Source organism: Hibiscus syriacus, unplaced genomic scaffold (genome assembly GCF_006381635.1).
Source record: "Hibiscus syriacus cultivar Baekdansim isolate YM2019G1 unplaced genomic scaffold, ASM638163v2 tig00110940_pilon, whole genome shotgun sequence".
In the NCBI taxonomy this organism is placed as follows: Eukaryota; Viridiplantae; Streptophyta; class Magnoliopsida; order Malvales; family Malvaceae; genus Hibiscus; species Hibiscus syriacus.
In genome coordinates, this window is record NW_024062923.1 from 3,482,720 (window position 1) to 3,504,156 (window position 21,437).

The following is a 21,437-nucleotide window of genomic DNA, read 5'->3' on the forward strand; positions in this document are numbered from 1 at the left end:
TCAACAATATATACCATATACGTTTTTTTGGTTACAAAGGGAAAACAGTAACATGCTAACTCACGGTGAAGCCTCTCGGAAAGGAACCACCCTGCAATCAGCGTACAAGGACGAGATTTCTACAGGCAGAGAATTAAAGATAACAAGCTCTTCTTCAGAGAATATCAGCACAAAATTTCCTTCTACGGTAAATATGTTGAAATTTAAGAATCTAACAACACTTTTAGGCTTCAAATATCTTCTATAACTGTCCTCAAAAAATGAGTAGCGACATCACCACTCTCGATCAGCTGTAAAATTATCCGAGCATCCACCTCGCACTCCATGTTCCTGTAACCATGCTCTCATGCAGTTGACAACCTGATTCTTATCGCATGAAGCTCAACAATTACGTTTGTGCAAATACCCAAGTGAGCTGTGAAACCCAAAACCCTGTTTAGTTTAATTGGAAAGTAAATATATATATATATATATATATATATATATACTAAAATATTTTTTTACTGAAATTCTAAGTTTATTCTTTTATAACATTTTAATTGTTACTAATATTTATTTAATTTGATAAAAAGTTTGCATTTTATCATTGAACTTAAAATCAGTAATTCAATTCAAAAGTTTAAAAACAAATGTGTTTCAACAACTAAATGTTAATAAAACAATTTTATTATACTTGTATTTATTAATCACATATTCTATAACATTCTAAACTATGAGTTAGTGACTAAATCGTAAAGTTTCAGAATTTGATGACTAAAGTAGAAAAATAAAATAGTTCAATGATTATTTGGAAATATTACTTGAAAGATGTTAGTAATTATTAGATGAATTGAAGGGCAAAAGGGTCATTTGCAGGGAAAATAATTAAAAATGGTTATATATATATTACACGTGGAAGAGAAGAGGAAACAAAGTGGTTTCTAGAGTTATCTTCATCTTTCTTCTTCCTTCACGCGTGAAAACCAAGAGCTAAAGGTGAGTTTTCTGATTTTGAGTTTCTGGTTAAATTTAAGGTTGAGTTTTGATTATTAAGTGATAATTAAGCTTAAGGAGAGCTTAAATTGTTTTGAAACAATAAGATGAAGGGAATAGAGGGAATTAAAGAAAAGAGAGGAATAAGTGAAATCTTGAAACAGGTTTCTTTAATGAGGTTTAAGAGTGAATTTGACTTGTCATCAATCTAATTAACATGTATGAAGTGTTAGAATTGGATTTGTAACATGTTAAAATTTAGGTATGATTCTTGAATTTCATAAGGAGGAGAGGATATGGAGGTTAAAGAAGTGATTATTGAATAGAAATGAGTTTGAATATGTGTATGTGAGTTAAGAATATAAAAGGGAATGAAATATGAAGAGTTGAGCTAAAAAGAAAGTGAATTTCGTGCTCTAATTGGAATTTTTGGGTTGTGTGCATCGATGCACATTCATTGTGTACCGATGCACTCTCAAATAAATGAACATTGAATGCAGTGAGTGCATCGATGCATAGGGGGTGCATCGATACACCCCTTAAAATGGAAACATCGAATGTAAATTGTGTATCGATGCATGGTGTACTGCATCGATGCACATGTTAAGAGATGCATCGATACACTGTAGAATGTACCGATGCACTTCAAGGGAAAATAGAATTAGGTATTTCCTTTGGTCTAGGAAATGATAGATTAGAATACATCAATTAGATACTGATATGGATCAATGTATAAACATGTAGATATCGAGCACGAACAAGTTCCGGGATGATCATTAAGTTAAGATTCGATCGAAAGAGAGGAAAATCATAAAAGGGGATTTGAACTTAGTGAGGCCAATGTGAGTGCATACAAGTTAGTTTATGATGTTTAAAGGAAATAAGACTTGCGACGAGTCTATTTCCTATATTAGAATGCATGAATTTCTGATCATATCCATATGTTTGATTTGGGTATATGTGATATATATTATAGTATGTATTAAATGATTTGTGTGAATACATGTAGTGTGATAAGTTATAGGAATTAATATGAATGATCTATATGATTACATGGGAATGTGAAATAAGTTATATGATAGGTGACCATACATGTTACATAGTAAATGTGATCAATTATAAGAATCAATATAATAGATTTATATGACTACATGAGAAGGGTGATGAGTTAAATAAGATTAGACTATAGAGTAATATGAGAATAATATATTAGTGAAGGGAATTGAGTATAAATGATGATGCCAAACTATAAGATAAGTGTTATAGAGAAGAAGTATACTTAAAGAGAATTATGGTATAGGAGTTATGTAAAATTTAACTAAATAAATAGATTAACTTATTATACAAATAATATTAGATATGTGATATAAATTACATGTTATGGTATAAATAATTATAAGAATAAATGGAAAAATGAGACAAGATAAGTATTTACTTATAGGATAATATGAGATTATAAGAATATATAGTATAACTTTATGAGGAAGAATCGGGTGTTATATGATTTAGGTATGGAAATGATTTATGTGTAAGTAAATTTCGTAATTATGTGACTATGTGTGAAATGGAGTACACTAGGTAATTATAAGGTATATGAATATATGTATATAAGATAAGCCACATGACTATGAATTAGGTGAAATAAAATGGTGAGAATGATATGACAGAAAATTATAAGAGAATATGTTATGAGAAGATATAAGAACAAGTATAAGCTATGTGATATGTGAGTATTATGAAAATGTTCTATGTGCAAGTGATCTACGTGTATGTGTGATTTATATGGAAATGAACTACTTGACTACGTGTGATATTATAAAAATGTAATAATAAGACATGTGACAAGAGATGTGTGACTACATGAAGGTATGATATAAGCTATGTGAAAGGGATCTATATGTCTATTTGATATGAATGTGTGAATATGTGACAAACATAAATATTAATGCCCATGCTATGTGTCTTGAGAGCTAGAGGTATAGTTGGCATGCCAAGAGTCGAGGGTCTACGCGGTCCATCGGGACATATATGTATTCCTTGGAACATGTGTGATGTCTTTTGAGACACATACTTGATCCTTTGTATATGTATATGATTCTTAAGGAATTTTCTATGTGGTCCTTAGGGACATTTTATATGGCACTTCGATGCAATTCTACGCGGCACTTCGATGCAATTCTACGTGGCACTTCGGTGCATTTATACGAGCTGTGGTGACAACATTAGTGTAGAGACTCACATATCAATAGTTCTCACATATGTACATAGGCTAATCAAGAGATAATAACAAATATATATTGTGATATGATAAATTTTATAGCAATGACATGATGAGGTATAGGTATAGTATATGATTAAGCAGATTAAGTATATGTGCTATGTGATTAAATGATATGTGACTAACGATAATTTATATGTATGCACGTATTTCTTAATAGATAATCTGATATGATTTATATGATAATGTTTGTATTGCTTGGTTAATTGAATAATATGTTGAGTAAAAGAATAGATATAAGAGGATATAATTATAAGATATAAATGATAAGAAATTAATAGTGGAATAAGATTAGAGATTTAAAATAATGCATAATATGTATATGTGTATAGTATGTTATATATATGTTATATTGTTTTGATGTGGCATTATAAGATGACATGTTCATACATGTTTAAGCATTTAGAGTTTCCTTTATAAGTTTAATGCCTCACTAAGTCATAGACTTAGCGTGTGATTGTTTCACACGTAGGTTACAGAATCAAGAAGAGAAGCGAAGAAGAGCAAGACAGGTCAGCATCTCCTTACAAAATTTCATATCAGAAAATATATAATTTAAATGTGTTAGGTTATTTTGAATATAGTTGGATTGTACTAATTAATTGAGTTGAATATGCTCGGATCGATTTTGGTTATTTTGGTCAATTTATGTAAATAAACCGCTTTTATTTTAATGAAAGTTTTAAATTTTCTTTGAAGTTTGTCAAGAGTCAAATTTGAAAAGTCAATGTGACACCTTAGACTCGTATTCGGGTCGGGTACGGGTTGGGGTGTTACATATTCACATTATTATAGATATATATTTTTTAATTTAAAAATAAAACCATTTTGTATTGCAATAATATTCTAGCCTAGTTTTGTTTTTTGTTTACCCAACTGGTTCCAAGGATTTGCCTTGGTTAATCGGACCGACCCATGTTACACACCTAGTTTTAATGGGTGAGTCTCTCAACAGGAATTTTCTATGTATATATACTCGAACTTAAGATCTTGTTTAAACGATAGTAAACTACTTACCATTTGAATCAATCTAGCTGATTCTAACATAGTTCTTGGACAAAGAAATAAAGAAGGAATTAGCATAGGTTTGGTTGGGATAGCCAGCTATCATCTCATAATCGTATTCGGTCCCAAACTACGATATCAGTTATTACCATTTATAAATGTTGACTTGAGAAGAAGAGGATGAGAAAAGCCAACAGCACATACAAACTGATATTAATAACATGCAATTGGAGGGTTACAGAATACAGATGCAAAATCCTTTTCCCAACCTTCAAATGCTATTTGTAAAGGCATTCGGCAGGTAAAGGACTCGTTCCAATTTAACTGCATTTCCAGGAAAATGTGAACCTTCTCTTAGTTATTTAAGGGGATAGGTGATCACACTCACATCATAACTACACATACGCTTTACAAATATAAAAATAGATAAAAAACCATATCACAGGCTTCATGTGTTTTGCTTTGTCTTTTGATTTCTCCCCAACACCAAACAATAACTCTCGCTCTTTTTCTCATTTATTATTGTTTTTAGTTCAACCGTTGAACGATAGATCGGTTAGTGAGTTGCATGTGTGGGGAGACCATGCAGCACGACAGTTTCCACGGTGAGACCTGGTCCGAATCCGAAAAGAACACCCCATTCCAACCCTTCACCGGTGCTGGCCTTCCCTTCTTCCACTGATTTCTTTCTCATCTCGTCCAAGATGAACAACACACATGCACTCGACATGTTGCCAAACTCACTCAGCACACGGCGTGTCGCCTGGAGTTTGTCTTCTTTAAGACCCAATACGGCTTCCACTTGATCGAGTATTGCAGGGCCACCGGGGTGAGCGATCCAGAAGATTGAGTTCCAGTCCTTAATGCCAATTGGGGAGAAGGCTTCTACTAAGTTTTTCTCTATGTTCTTCGAGATCAAGCCCGGTACATCTTTCAACAAATGGAAAGTGAGTCCCACCTCACGCAAGTGTCCGTCGATGGCTCCATCCGAGTCCGGTAAGATCGTCTGAGCGGCTGATACAAGCTGGAACAACGGACGTTCGATTTTGTATCAGGGTCGGCACCTACGATGACAGCTGCAGCGCCATCACCGAAAAGTGCTTGTCCCACTAGGGAATCCAAGTGCGTGTCAGATGGTCCACGGAAAGTGACAGCTGTGATCTCGGAGCAGACCACGAGAACACGAGCTCCCTTGTTGTTTTCCGCCAAATCCTTGGCGAGTCGGAGCACAGTTCCGCCAGCAAAGCAGCCTTGCTGATACATCATGTACCTCTTCACCGAGGGTCTCAGTCCAATCAGCTTGGTGAGTTGGTAGTCTGCACCAGGCATGTCTACACCTGAAGTAGTGCAGAAAACAAGGTGTGTAATCTTGGATTTCGGTTGACCCCATTCTTTGATGGCCTTTGTAGCAGCTTCTTTCCCCAGCTTGGGCACCTCCACCACCACTATGTCTTGGCGCGCGTCAAGAGAAGAAGCCATATACGCACACATGTTTGGATTCTCCTTCAATATTTCCTCGGTCAGATACATATATCGTTTCCTGATCATTGATTTGTCGCCTATTGAGACAAAAACATAAATTCAATAACAGATATGTATAGTGCAATTAAATGTATATGCTATATTAGTACGTACACATGCGCTTAAATTTTTGTTTCAGGTCTGACATGTGTTCGCTGTTAGTGATACGGAAGTAGTAGTCCGGGTAGTCTGCCTGGGAAACGCAGTTGGGAGGAGTGGCGGTGCCAATGGCGAGGATGGTTGCCGGACCCTCGGCTCTTTGTGCCTTTCTGATCTCCTCCACGTTAATTTTTTCCATCGGATCCGCCAGAGATATTATAGGATATTAAGAAGATAGGTCTACGTAATATCTCTATCAAACAAAAGAGATGCAGGAAAAAGAAGAACAAGACTAAGATGGAAGGGCAAGTTACAGTGGACCAGATGGCTGGGTTACTTATATGAGAAAAAGAACGCTGGGTAAGTTGGATGGACGGGCAGCGAGAGGCCACGTGGGTGTGGGAAGGTTTGCTTAAAATTTGGTAGCTGTGAAGCCACATCTTCATTAATTTTGTTAGTATTTTTGTCCAACACACGCATCTTACTACCTTCATTCTTAGTCTTATTATATACAAATCATGTAATTATTATAGGGTATTATTTTATTAAGTTATTTAATTATTAAAAATTATAAACAGATATTCTTACTATAAATCATTATTTTATTAAATTTCTATTATTAAAAGTTATAAAAATATCACATTGATTATTCATATTTTAAATTATTATCACTTTTAAAATATTAACTGTCGTCTAAACTGAATGTTAATTTATTGATTGAAATATGATAAAATTTGATCTTGAATCTCAAACGATTATTATATCTTAGTCAATATGTTAATGTCTAGCCAGGGGCGGAGCTCTATTGGGGTCCGAATCCTGTTAAAAATTTAGTATATTCAATATAATTTGGTCTAATAGTTTTTAATTCATGTAAAAATAAATATTAAAATTAAAAAATTTAAGAATTTATTAAATATTTAATCGAGTAAGGGGCGAACTAAAGAATGATAAACTCATGTTCTCAATTTTTTTCTAATAACAATTTAAGTCATTGTAAGTTTAAATATTAGACAAATTAGATGTTGTCTTGTGAATTTTGAGTTTTTTTATATATAAATTTGGGATGAATACAAAGTAATATTTGTGCAAAGACTCTTAACCATTCGCAAATAAACGCTCATACTCTTACATACGCAATGCTTAAACTTGACACATAAAAAATAACAACAATCTCTTAATCGCTAAAGTCGCTTGGTTCGTGTTGAATTTTGAGTATGAATACTTAATAAGTTATTTTTTTATTTTAAATAGTCTAATATTGTGTCCCCCTTCAGTATTTAATCTTGGCTCCGTCCATGCGTTCAGCTTAGATACCGTTAATTTTTTAACAAAAAATGACGAGTTTAGAACATATGAATAGTTTAGTGGTTATTTTATAACTTTTAATAGTCAAGAGACTTGACAAAGTAATACCCTATAGTCGAATGAGATTTTGTAATTTTTAATAATCAGATGACTCAACAAAACAATATTTACAGTCGAGAGACCATTCGTTTATTTTACCCTTATTTAATATACCTTAATAAGTTGTATTTTCCACTTTATTTATGGACAAGGATGGTATTTCGTACTTTCATTTCATTAACGTAAATAAAAGTAATAAGACATTACTATTATTAGTTGATTTGTTAATCGGCAAACACTGAAATTCAACGAAGTTTTTTATAATAAAATTTGAAGTCTATCTAACGTAAAACCTAAAACCATTCCCGTTTTGGTATCTTAATTTCATAGAAGTTTTTTAACGTTGACGTTAAAGGTCATTTGGTTAGGTTTGAAAGGGTGTAAGCTAAAACAGTAGCATCCCTAAGCAGATGTGTTAGGTTCAATGGTTGGTGGTGATTGTGGCCGTGTGGGGCGATGTTGTTGTGGTGTTTCCTTGAGTGAGCGCAGACCGGATATTGAATAATGATCGTGGACTGTGGAGTGATGCTTCTTTAACTATTTGGAACGGTTAGAACTCATCTCAGTATCAAATAAAGGCTCGAAGAAGAAAAATTATGACAAACAAGTTCAAAATTAAACTTACTACTAGATAAGTGACAATTAGTTTTTTTTCCTTTGATTTTCTTATTGAAAACGGTCTGTGTCAGAGGAAAATAATATACATGAACACAAGTGTCTAAGATAATTTGATATAGACATTGTAGAAATTCTGATGAAATGACCATCCAGTTCATTGGTAGAGCACAAGGCTATTAGTCTTGGGGTCATGGGATCGAGTCTCACTGAGGGCATTTTATAATTTGGAGGTCTTTTATAGAAATTGCTCTCAACCTGACGTTGGGGCAACCTATTATCTTACATTCCCCTTATCTCATTACATATAGAAATAAGTATCAATTAATTTTATTGTAGAAATCTTGGTCAAAACAAAAATATCTAACTTTATTAGCCATTCATACCGTAGATGTACAGTATATTTAGTGTGGACACATGTTCAATTTAAAGTTTGATTTTTTTAATTAATTATTTATTTTATTGACCATATTCATTTTAAAATCCTCTCTTTCATTTTTTTCTCGTTATTTCTTGCCCTTTTCATAATGTTCTTCTTTGCTAGACTCGTTTTCCATCGTATATCTCTATATATAATATTATCACCAAATGAAAACAAAAACAGAAATTAATTTTCTCACCGATATAGCGTGGTTGATTTTCTAGTGATAATGATAGAAAAAAGTAGACATCTTTGTTGGACGGAAAAGAAAAAACTGAAAACGACACGGGTGGCGAGCGAGTGGAGCTGTCTTGTTGCGCATAAACCGCGAAAGCCAACCACTAACTACCAACACGGAAACCCCCCGCCATCCTCAACCTATTAGAGGACTCATTAAGGCCTTTACTATGGAAATACACCTTTTTTTCAACCCGCAAATAAATAAAATAGAATAGAATAAGTAAGATATTTTCTTCTTTTCTGGTTACATTCGTGGAAGCAGTCACAGGGAAGGAGAATGAATAAATAAATAAGTTTCTTCAATTCAAGACTCGGAATCAACAGCAATCACCCACCCATCTTTGATCTTTCGACTCCCGCTGCAACGGCGTATCTCCGGTGATTCTTATCATTAGTAAGTTGGGTTCTTTTGTTCATTTTCGGTCCAGATTTTAAGCTTGATGTTGATGATGTATGTCTTCTTGTGTCTTAATTGGTATTTACTTTTTCTTTTTGAGCATCGGCAGATCCTTCGGTGAAAAATGTTATAGATTAGATATATGTTGCCGTGTTTTTGTTTTTGTTGAATCGAATGTATCCTTCATTATTAATTATTAATGTCCTTCTCCTTTACTTCCTTCCTTAATCCCTTAATCCCTGAATTTCATTGTTAGATCAATACCATTTTTCAGACAAGGAGTTTCCTTTAAATAATTGCTATATGCAGGCAGATTGCTTAAAAGAATGATGCCCGAGTTTGATTTTATTATGAAAAACAATATAATTACAATCCTGACCAATCACTTGCATGGATTTTTTGTGTGTGTTTCTTGCTTGTTAATTTTTACCTATCAGTCTTCCATAATGTAACTATCATGTGATCGTAATTGAATGAATTCCAACAATCAAACATATTGTTATGTCTTTACTTCGGCTTCTAAGAATGGTACTCATTGTGTTAAGCTTCTCGCTCTTGCAGTCTAGTATTCTGCACCTGTTTTAGTTGGTTTTATACCGAGGACTAGTTTTCTGTTTCGGCTTGAGTTATACCATGTGGAATGGAGCTCAGCACATGGGTGAAAGTTCTACCTCATCCTCTTGGAGCAGTCATCCGGATACTGAGGATGACCGGATGATTGCTGTTATGTTATCAGAAGAATATTCCAAGTTAGATGGTGCTGTTGCTAGGCGCCTTTCTGGTCTTGCACCTGTTCCTGTACGCTGTTCCACTTTCCATTTATTTCCTTTTTTCTTGTTTATTCTATTTAGCTTCCCTTAACTTGTGAAGTTTATGTTTTCTTCATAGATTTGTCTGTCTGAATTCATTTTAAAACTAATTTTAGTAGGTTTTATCTTTGTTCCCCCCTCCCTCTTAAATTCAACAAAAAGAAATATTCACAGTTCTCATTAAGCATTCATTACCTCTGAGAAACGATGCATTTGATGATCTCCTGTTTTATCATTTATCCATTCTGCATATCTGTACAGTTCTTGCTTATTACATTTATTCTGTACTGCTACATTTTATTGATATCGATTGGCAATTCTTCTCTTTTAAATGAAAATTTCTTGAAATTTCAGCACATCCCACAAATAAACTCATATATTCCCAGCATAAATGCTGCAAGTTTGGATCACCAACGTCTTCTGGAGAGGTATGTCTTATACTTAACAGTACCGAAAACATGGTTTAAAAGCTTATGGTACTAATTTTCATTCATTTGGAAGACGATAAAACATATTATCGATATACATATCTATGTAGTTGAAAAATTGGAAGGCGCCGTGGTTTTTATTTCGTATTTATTGATAAATTGAAGAATTTAACCGATTTAGTGAATTCGTGCTACATTTTAATCATTTATCCATTATAAATTTACTATAATGCTTTCCTTTTACCTTTTGCTTTTCCTTTATAGTGATTTCTTTCATATGGTACTACTATCTGCCAAATGGAATCTAAATGTTTATATGAAAAGAATTATTTTGATGATAAAGTAATAAATATTCTGGTGAGAAATTATGTTAAAACACATGCATGCTATTTAAGCCATGTTCCTTTGAGTTGCACTTTAATTTATGTCTTCATTGCTTCCAGAATTCTTCCTTATTAACTCTCTCTCTTGATATAATGGCTTTAGATGAATTAATTCTCTTTCTTTCCAAGTATATGTTACTATGCTAGTGTATCTTAGGAGAGATTAGATATTTAAGATGACTTGTACACCTGAATTCTTGTGTGCTCCTCGCTTTGCAGTCTCTTTGAAGAACGGCAGTAAGCCACTGTTTTGGACACCCAACAACCAAAAAAATCCCTAATTTTAAAACCCTAAAATTGCTTTAGAACATCTGACACCATGTAGAATTTTGAAATAGAATGCTTTCTCATATTTTTATTCATCAACATTATGGGTATATATACAAATATAAATGTCCTATAATACGTATTCTGCTACACGTGTAATACTACATTAAATACAATATATATTAATCTTAAGATTTACCCTTCAAACGTGCAAGCATTTCCAACTCCAAGCATGCACAACTTTTTGCATACGATTCTCAGGTCCTACCCAAGTATTGCATATTGATGGAGGAAACATTAAAGTTCATGCAACACCATAAGCAGGTGCATATGACTCAGAAGGGTTGTAACTACAACATATTTTGTCCTTGGAACTTAACTTTTAAATCCTCAATGTCTGTTCCTATGTCTAATGGACAAGGAGCTTTACCTCTTTTTCTTTTAGAATGTGGTTGAGAAACTTGTGATTAAGCTCATGCTTGAATATCTTTTCTTAGAGGCTGCTAGATTTCTGTATATGTCTTGAATAAAATATTTGGTAAACCCCTCATTTTTCTCAGGCTCCAAGTTTATGGTCTATGTGAAGTGAAGGTCACTGGTGATGGGAACTGTCAGGTACAGTAATACCATGTAATGGTGAAAGTTAATTTCTCTCCGATCTTTTACCTCATTTTCATAGTCAAGCTTTATGACTATTTATTCAAATCACAAAACTTCGTTTTGCAGTTTCGTGCACTCTCAGATCAGATGTACAGGTCCTCTAAGTATCACAAGCATATAAGGAAAGATATTGTTAAACAGGTACTGTGTCTTTGTGGCTTGACTACTGGATTTGGCTGTAGATATTGAACAAATTTAGGAAGAAGAAAAGTCTCTTATTTTTTCGAATAGCAGTACACCCTTTTTAACATAGCAGAAAAAAATAAAAAAGGAAATAATCTCTAATATTTACAAGGAAATTCCTAGAACTAAGGTAGAGAATCTCCTTAATTTAAGGATTTCCAACACTCCCCCTCAAGCTGGAGTGTAGATGTCAATCGAACCTAGCTTGCCCATAATTTCTTCGAACCTTTTTCTGCTCAAGCTCTTGGTTAACACATCTGCTACTTGTTGTCGAGTAGGTAGATATGAAACACAAACTTCCCCTTTGTTAATTTTCTCTGTAATGAAGTGGCGATCAATTTCCACATGCTTGGTGTGGTCATGGTGTACAGGGTTGTGAGCTATATTAACTGCTGCCTGGTTGTCACAGTTCAGTATTATAGGTGTTGTATAGAATAATTTTAGTTCTCCCATTAGCCGTTGTAGCCACATTCCTTCACATATACCTTGGGACAGAGCTCGATACTCAGTTCAGCACTGCTACGTGCCACAACCGACAACTTTTTACTCCTCCATGTCACGAGATTACCCCAAACATAGCTACAATAACCACTTGTGGAGCGCCTGTCATTAATAGCGTCTGCCCAGTCTGCATCAGTGTAGACTTTTATGCTTCGATTTACATTTTTCTTGAAATGCAACCCCTTACCCGGAGTCCCTTTTAAATATCTCAATATCCTGTAGGCAGCTTCCAAATGTTTCTCTCTAGGAGCATGCATAAATTGACTAATAACACTTACTCCAAACGCTATGTCTGGACGAGTATGTGAAAGATAGATAAGTTTTCCCATTAACCTTTGATATCTCCCCCTGTTTAACTCTTCTCCATCCTTATCAGTTCCTAATTTAAGGTTGGGTTCCATGGGAGTCTCAGCTGGTTTGCAACCCAACAGTCCGACTTCAGAAAGTGATCAAGAACATACTTTCTTTGAGAGATTGAAATACCTGTCTTTGACCTTGCTATCTCCATTCCAAGAAAATATCTAAGATTCTCAAAGTCTTTAAGTTGAAACTCAAGACTTAAGAATTCTTTTAGTCTTTCAATTTCAATAGAGTCATCTCCTGTCAATATTATGTCATCAACGTATACAATGAGAATACAACACTTCCCATTAGCTGAGTGTTTGTAGAATAAGGTGTGATCAGCTTGACCTTGAATATATTGTCTACTCGTCATGGCTTTGGAAAAACGATTAAACCAAGCCCTGGGGGATTGCTTTAGTCCATACAAAGACTTCTTCAACTTGCATACTAGGCCCTTGCTTCCTTCGAATCTGGGCGGAAAATCCATGTAGACTTCTTCGTTTAATTCTCCATTGAGAAAAGCATTCTTTACATCCAATTGGATCAAAGGCCAATCTAAATTGACAACAATTGAGAACAGCACTCGAATAGCATTTAGTTTGGCCACTGGTGCAAATATTTCCTCGTAGTCCAACCCATATGTTTGAGTGAAACCCTGGCCACAAGTCTATCCTTGTATCGATCAATGCTCCCATCTGGTTTAACTTTCGTAGTGAAAATCCACTTACAACCCACGGTCTTCTTTCCAGTAGGTAGTTTAGATATTTCCCACATTTCATTGTCTTCAAGAGCCTTTATTTCTTCCAACACGGCTTGCTTCCATTTGGTTGACTTAAGAGCCTCTTCTATGTTCTTTGGAGTTTCTACAGAGTCAATATTAGAAATAAAGGCATTGTAGGATTTAGACAAGTTCCCATAGGATACAAACCGAGAAATGGGATGTTGAGTGCAGCTTCTCGTGCCCTTTCTGATTGCAATTGGAAGATATATGGAAGGCGAAGGAGGTGAGACTTCTTCCTCAGGACAGTCCTCGGGTAAAGATGGCATTGGCACTGCTATTTCAGTTTCTGGCAGCTGATGTTTCCGAGAATATACACGAAGCTGCTGAGTTTTTCTTGTTGTTTTCATAAGGAGAGGGTTGTTTTTCTTCATTTGTATGATTAATCGCCCTTGTTTCTTGTTGCTGCAAGAGGAGTCGAGTAAAACGGGGTTCAAATCAGGAATAACAATGGTTGTAGGACTTTCAGCAGTGGCTGTAGGATTTTCAGTAGTGGTGGTAGGATTGATAGAGTCTTGAGGTATATTGAGAAGGTTGTTCAATGTCTCATCTTCACTAAATATCTCCACCTGAAGATTAGAGGCTGAAAAATATGGCTCGTTTTCAAAGAAAGTAACATCAAGGGACACAATCATCCGGTTTAGGGTTGGAGAATAACACTTGTACCCCTTTTGTGTAGGTGAGTATCCAAGAAACACAAGTGTGAGCTCTAGGATCAAGTTTAGATCGGTTAGGTTGATGATTGTGGACAAATGCTTTGCAACCAAAAGTTTTGGTTGGGAGATTAGGAGCACGGAACAACGGAAATATTTTTGAAGAGTATGTAAAGGTGTTTGAAAGTTTAATACGTTTGATGGGAGTCGGTTTATAAGATAACAAGCAGTGAGAACAGCTTCTCCCCATAAATACTTCGGTACACCCATAGTAAACATAAGAGCACGAGCCACGGCTAAAAGGTGTCTGTTTTTCCTCTCGAAAACCTCGTTTTGTTGAGGGGTGTCAGAACAAGAACTCTGATGTATGATTCCTTGCTCAGAAAGATAAGGGCTTAGGATAGAATTGAAGTACTCTCTCACATTATCAGTTCTAAGGGTATGAATTTGGAATTGAACTGAGTTTGAATCATTGAATGAAAACTTTGGAAGACTCTAGAGACTTCGGTTTTTTCTTTGAGAAGATAGATCCAACAAACTGTAGTGTGGTCATCAATGAATGTTATGAACCACCTAGCCCCTGTGACATTTTTTTCTCGACTGGCTCCCCATAGATCACTGTGGATTAAAGAGAAAGGTTGAGATTGAACATAAGGTTTCAAAGGATAAGGGACACGAGTATGTTAGACAGTTGGTAAACTTCACAATTCAAGGAACTTATTTTCTTATTTAGAAATAGTAGAGGAAATAGTTTTTTCAAGTACGTAAAATTAGGGTGTCCTAGTCTACGGTGCCATAGCATGATAGATTCTTCTTTCGATGTAGATAAGGCCATTCCTCCTTGTGAACTATTTTATTCCAAATATATAAGCCATCATCAACTTTAGCAGTGCCAATCATCTTCCCCGATTCTTGTTCCTGAATCACACAACCGAAAGCAGAAAATTCAGCAAGTACTTTCTCATCCTTGGTAAGCTTGCTAATTGAGAGTAAATTACAAGAAAGATTTGGAACATATAAAACTTTATCAATGGAAAAATTTTCAGTGAGTCTGATCGTTCCAATTCCAGCCACTGGGGAGTAAGATCCATCAGCTATGCGAATCCGGGAGTGATCATGACAAGGTAAATATGAGTGAAACAAACTTATATTACCTGTCATATGGTTGGATGCACCCGAATCTAGTATCCAGATTGGTTCATGTGTAGTATTTAAGGCAGTACCTTGAATAGCTAGTGATCCAATGGTTGTAGGAGTCCCGAGGAGTTTATGAAGAGCCTCAAGTTGAGTTTTGGTGAGCCGAACATCCTGGGCATCTTCTTCAGTAGTTGATATCATTGTTGCCTTGTTTTCTTTCTGATTTTTTTCAGGATAACCATGGAGTTTAAAGCATTTCTCCTTGGTATGTCAAACCCGGTTACAGTGGCTACACAATGGCCTATTTGAACCGGAATTAGTGTAACACCCCAACCCGTATCCGACCCAGATACGAATCCGAGGTGTCACATTGACCTTTTAAAACATGTACTTGTATAAAATAGTGAGTAATTTAAAACTTTTATAACATATAAATGACTAATTTACATAAAAGACATTTTCATTATTACAAAACCAATCAGAGCTTGTACATTTCACTTGTTTATTTACATATAACTATTCGAAACATTTATAAAACTATTCATAGCTTAAACAATATATTCTTTTGAAAACATGCCAACTAGAACTTTATATACTAAAATACATATTATTCACCTCTTTTCTGATCTGACTTTTAGTAAGGAGAACTGACCTGTCTTGCTCCACATTGCTCTTTACTCTTCTCGAAACCTACGTGTAAATCACTTACACGCTAAGTCAAAGACTTAGTGAGGCATATAAACATATAAGGTAAACGGTAACTAATAATCATACCTAAACAATTACTACTATCATTTCATACCACTCATACTTTTACATGTAACGAATATATGCATACATATATGTCATTATCATTCATATCTCTTATCTCATGTTCCTATGATCTCTTATGTCCATATCATATAACATATACCATAACCAATTGCACATATACATATCATGTCATGTAAACCATATATATATATACTATCATAAAACACGTACACCCAAGCAACTATATTATCATCTTCATTTCTTTCTTATTTTATTACTATCATTGATTCCTTTCATCATATGGTCTTATAAGTTACCATTTGTACAATCAATATCACACATGAAATTCTACAAGGAAACAAACATATTATCATATCACTTTATTAATATTATCTATTTAATAGCCCATGATACACATGTGAGAACTAAAGATATGTTAGTACATAGAGGTTGTGCACTAATGCTGTCATCACAGCTCATATAATTGCACCGAAGTGCCACGTATAATTGCACCGGAGTGCCGCGTAGAATTGCACCGTAGTGCCATATAATAATGTCCATAAGGACCACATATCATTCCTTAAGAATCATATACATATACTAGGGATCAAGAATGTGTCTCACCAGACTTCACACATGTTCCAAAGAATACATATATGTCCTGAAGGACCACATATCATTCCTTAAGAATAATATACATATGCCAAGGATCAAGTATGTATCTCACCAGATTTCACACATGTTCCAAAAAATATATGTCCCGAAGGACCACATAGACCCTCGACTCTTGGCATGCCAACTATACCCCTAGCTCTCATGACACATAACATGGGCATTATCTTTTATGTCCTTTTACATATTCATGTAACCATATAATATATTCATATAAGCTCATGGTTTCATTCATATATACATGTAATCACGTAGTTCATGTCAATTCTCATATGAGTTCATATGACATGTAAATCATTGTCATCTTATCATGTTATCATATAAACATATCATCTTACAATACATACAAAAACACATCAATACCTATATTCACATATACCTATCATTTCATTATCCTTATTATTATTCTTATCATCACCATTAATCCCTTTTACTTACCATATTCATATCAATAACACATATACTCATGCACACATATAAATTATAACCAATACATACTTCTATGAATTCATGTTTTTCACTATTGGAAATAGACTTATCGCAAGTCTTATTTTCCATTGAACCTCATATACTAAATAATTTACACTCACCTGAGCCTTGTTTGCTTTAAATCAATCTTAATCCTTAGATTGTTCCGGAACAAGCTTTATTCTATATCTACATCATAATAATACATTGATACATATCAGTATACTAATTGATATCTTCTAAATTGTCACTTCTTAGGCTAAAAGAAAAGCTCATTTCATCTTTTAATGAAGGTATGCATCGATGCACTGCACAGTGTATCGATGCATTCCCTATCGGTGCATCAATGCACTACTTGTGCATCGGTGCATAAAATACATTCGATGTTTGTTTATTACTAGGATGCATCGATGCATGCCTTATGCATCGATGCACCAATTGCATTCGATGTTTTTAGATTAAAAGAGTGTATCGATGCACTACTTGTGCATCGATACACCTTCAAACAATTTATGGGTTTTAACCTTGATGCATCGGTGCACTATGAATATGCATCGATGCACTCTGCCCAGAATCCTCTTTTTGAACCCGAAAATTCATTCTTTTTGGATTAAATCCTTCATATTTCAATCCCTTTCATATTCCTAACTTACATATACATACTTAAACTCATTAATATTCATTTATCTCATCTTTAACCTCTAAATTCCATCTTTCATATGGAAATCAATAATCATATCCAATTTTCCATGTTATCCAAACTTAATTTTAACACTTCTAACTTCTTATTCTTATAGATGACAAGTCAAATTCATCCTCCAAATTCATTTAAACCTTCTTATTCAAAATTTCACTTAAAAACCCATTTTCTTTAATCTCTTCTAACCTCTTCATCTTTGAGTTTTCACTTATATTTAGACTTCTTTAAGCTTTCTTACTTTCCAAAGAATCAAAACCAACTTAGAATTCAAATAATAATCAACTAATAAAAATTCTCACCTTTGCTCTTGGCTTCCACGCTTGAAGAAGAAAGGAGAAGAAGAAAACTCTGGAAACTCATTTCCCTCATTTCCCACGTTTTTATATCCCCTAAAAGAGAAATAAAAATCTTCTCTTAGAAAAGACCATAATACCCTTATTACTTTCAAACTTTACTATTAAATCCAACCTCAAAATTCTCCAATTAAAATTCTGAACTTTTAACTTATTTCGAAATTGAACACAATGCTTTCAAAATTCACCTTTAGGTCACTAGCCTGATATTGAGGATGTTACAATTAGAGAGGGTTTCATTGATATCACCCATGAGAGAAGAAAAAAAGAAAAAAAAATGTTTAGGAAGAGAGATGAGAGACAAATGAGTAGGATCGAATGAATCCTATGGCTCTCGATACCATGAACAAATTTAGGAAGAAGAAAAGTCTCTTATTTCTTCGAATATGAGTACACCCTTTTTAACATAGCAGAAAAAAATAAAAAATGAAATAATCTCTAATATTTACAAGGAAATAATCTCTAATAATATGCCTATCCCTAAAAATCAGTAATTAGATCATGCCTAATATTTACAAGGAAATTCCTAGAACTAAGGTAGAGAATCTCCTTAATTTAAGGATTTCCAACAGATATTTTATGTGAAACCAAATATCAGGCCCTTAATCGCTTAGTGTTTTGATCATGTTGCAACATTGTAGGGATTGAAAATTTTCACCTAAGTTGTTGGTGTGAGTTCACAATAGGAGATGAGATATTAACTTCATAACCTTTGTATCTATAGTCCTAGAGAAAAAATAGTATAAAACCCGGTAGAAATTTCAACATCTTGTTATCAGTTGTATATATCTCCATATTGTTTCATTTAATTGTTCTCTCCATCAAGAGCAGCACTTTTCTTCCTAGTGCTCCCCTAAATATCTACTTCAGTAGTGTCTGTCTCCTCGAGAATTATGGAAAAGATTCTGCTGCAACTTCTTCTGGCTCCTCCTCCTGTACCTAATTCATAACATAGTGATGGAACCTTCTCCATCCCAGTATAAAGACATTTAGCCACTTACAGCATACATACTAACATTCCTGTCTTTCCATACATTACAATCAATCTTATCCTTATTTTTTTTTTCTTGAACTTATTTGGTCAACTGTTTGAAGTTCACTATGAATTCTATGAAAAATAAATTTCTGGAGTTTTATATTTGTGAAAGATATCCCAGAGATGGGATGAAAAGAAATGCTAAGTAATTAGTTTTAAATGATTACTTCTTTTTTCTTATTTGTGTTAACTCTTTCCTATTCCAGCTTAAAGACAACCGTAACTTGTATGAAGGATATGTTCCAATGAAGTACAAGAAATATTGCAAGAAAATGGCGAAGTATGTTTAATCATTAAGGGTCTTAGACTTGCTCCTTTGATGTGAAAGTGTTATTTGAACTGATGCTTCTATTTTAGAGTTTAGTTGAACTTGATTTTTTTCTCACATTGAAGAATTTGCAAATCTAATTAACCTTTTGTGTAGATCTGGAGAATGGGGTGACCATGTTACCTTACAAGCAGCTTCTGATAAGGTTTGTCTTCCATCATAAAAAACTATCATATTTGCTGCCTCTTTTAACTTACTCTTCTATAAGGTAGTCATGATGTTTAACAGTTTAAATTCCGTATCATATAATCAAGCTGACAGTCTTTGTTGTATCTCTATCTTTAACCCTCCATGCACAATCTAATGAATTGGAAATCAACATACAGATATGGTGTGAATACTATTCCAGCTGAAGTTTTTTGTTATGCAAATTTCTCAGATTTCAGTGAAAAGCATTAATTGTGACTTCTCCAGTCAAATTTGTGTTTCTTTGATAAGTTTCGTCTATATTTTATAATTTAGCCTTTAATATATCCAACATGTTTGAAGATGTCTTAGATGTTGACTTCTTTTTTGATTTGTAGAAATATCTGATAATGATGATGCAGTTGTGAAAATATTGTTAGAAGCATCTGAAGTGATAATCCCTTTTAAAAAAAATCAATTCTTCCAAGTATTGTGAATGTGTTCTGAGTTTGCAGTACTCCAAGTAAAATGCCTCGATACTCAGTTGAGCTTGATCCTAGTCCATCATATCAGTGTGTAATATGTGGTATCTGTGTATTTGCAGTTTGGAGTAAAAATATGCCTTTTGACATCATTCAGAGATACTTGCTTTATTGAAATAATGCCACAAGGCCAGGCTCCTAAATATGGTGAGAATGGAAATAGATTTTCTTTTTTCTTCTTTTTGGAAAAAAAAAAAAAAAAACCCTCTGTTTTCATACATGTTACTGTTTTGTTATTATTATTTTATTTCTTTTCAAGTAGTTATTCATCATGCTCTCCCTGTCCTTATCACTCTGTGTGTGCTTTTCATGGGTGCACTTTAGTATGCTTGAAGATCAAGGTCCCAAATATGCAGCCTGCAGCGGTCTGCCTATTTTCCAATAAATAATCATGCTTGCACATAAACTCTTACTTTCCAAATACTTTTTGTCTCAACTTGAGAATGCTCAACAAACTTCCTGACTTGTAAGAGTGGCTTTTTATTCTTCCATCCCGATAGCATCCTTGTGCAACAGCTTTTTTTATTTCCTAATCCATGCAATGTAAAGCATTTTTTTCATCGAGACTGTTTGGTTATTGGTTAACTTGACTTTGTTTCTCGTTTTTTAACCCGACTTGGAGAATCCTCCCAGCATTTATGCATAAACAAGTAACATGTGTTACACTGATATTTTTAAGCTTGTTATCATTCAAACTATCAATATCTTCTGGATATCGGTTCAAAAATCTGGATATTCAAGAATATATTCTTATGGTTTTGATCTGTTATGTTTATTAATGCAGAATTGTGGTTGAGTTTCTGGTCTGAGGTGCACTACAACTCACTATATGCGATTCAAGGTTTGTTATGGTGAAGACATGATTTTAGAATTGGCCTGTCTGCATTTTGGATATTCAAAGGATAAAATGTTTCCCATCTTTTCCAGGTGCCCCGGTTCAGAAGCCAAAGAAGAAACATTGGTTGTTTTAACGAGCAGAATGGTGGGGAGGTTATTGCAGTCTTTGCAGCTGAAAAAAATAGTACAACTTACACTATGCTAATTGTTGTAACAGGTGATAGTTCTTTTTGGTCTTTATCACTGTAAAGATCTATGGTGCTTTTGAGATTGAGATGCACCATGTTATTTTTCTTTTCTTTCCTTTTTGAAATAATATATATATATCATTGTTTTCTGTTAGGGGTTTATTTTCTGTAAGAGCAAATTTTATTCATTCCACAATGAATTGCAGTGAAACAATTTTTAGCCTAAAAAATAACGTTAAACATGTTTGTCAATGTGAATCCATTGAGTAACCTCATTGGTAAAAGGGAATGTTAAGAATTGGATTCGAGTAGCAGTGTTTGCAGCGGTGTGCACACGT

At 34.2% G+C, this 21,437-nt stretch overlaps 1 protein-coding gene and 1 pseudogene across 3 annotated transcripts; one reads left to right on the forward strand and one right to left on the reverse strand.

The window, feature by feature from the left end:
• Window positions 1-4,687: 4,687 nt before the first annotated feature.
• LOC120147745 lies at window positions 4,688-6,171 on the reverse strand (annotated as a pseudogene).
• Window positions 6,172-8,872: 2,701 nt separating this feature from the next.
• On the forward strand, window positions 8,873-21,151 carry LOC120147746 (OVARIAN TUMOR DOMAIN-containing deubiquitinating enzyme 12-like). 3 transcript variants are annotated; one of them, XM_039161053.1, is made up of 10 exons: window positions 8,874-8,952; window positions 9,517-9,753; window positions 10,119-10,192; window positions 11,403-11,457; window positions 11,569-11,643; window positions 19,285-19,358; window positions 19,503-19,551; window positions 20,137-20,221; window positions 20,859-20,915; window positions 21,002-21,151. In XM_039161053.1, exons 2-10 carry the CDS (start codon window positions 9,589-9,591, stop codon window positions 21,043-21,045), a joined length of 678 nt encoding a protein of 225 aa, XP_039016984.1. In that variant the 5' UTR covers window positions 8,874-8,952; window positions 9,517-9,588; the 3' UTR covers window positions 21,046-21,151. The 3 variants fall into 3 exon arrangements, with proteins under 3 accessions (XP_039016986.1, XP_039016984.1, XP_039016985.1); XM_039161054.1 differs by lacking the exon at window positions 8,874-8,952 and having other exon boundaries at window positions 9,523-9,544; window positions 9,582-9,753; XM_039161055.1 differs by lacking the exon at window positions 20,137-20,221 and having other exon boundaries at window positions 8,873-8,952; window positions 21,002-21,146.
• Window positions 21,152-21,437: the final 286 nt, after the last annotated feature.

What these genes read in the sequence shown, in the direction of transcription:
- LOC120147746 (XM_039161053.1), top strand. Translation starts at nt 9,589, where the DNA reads ATGTGGAATGGAGCTCAGCACATGGGTGAAAGTTCTACCTCATCCTCT. An exon ending in CACCAACGTCTTCTGGAGAG is followed by an intron (nt 10,193 to 11,402) that starts GTATGTCTTATA and finishes CATTTTTCTCAG; the next exon opens with GCTCCAAGTTTATGGTCTAT. An exon ending in TACAAGCAGCTTCTGATAAG is followed by an intron (nt 19,552 to 20,136) that starts GTTTGTCTTCCA and finishes GTGTATTTGCAG; the next exon opens with TTTGGAGTAAAAATATGCCT.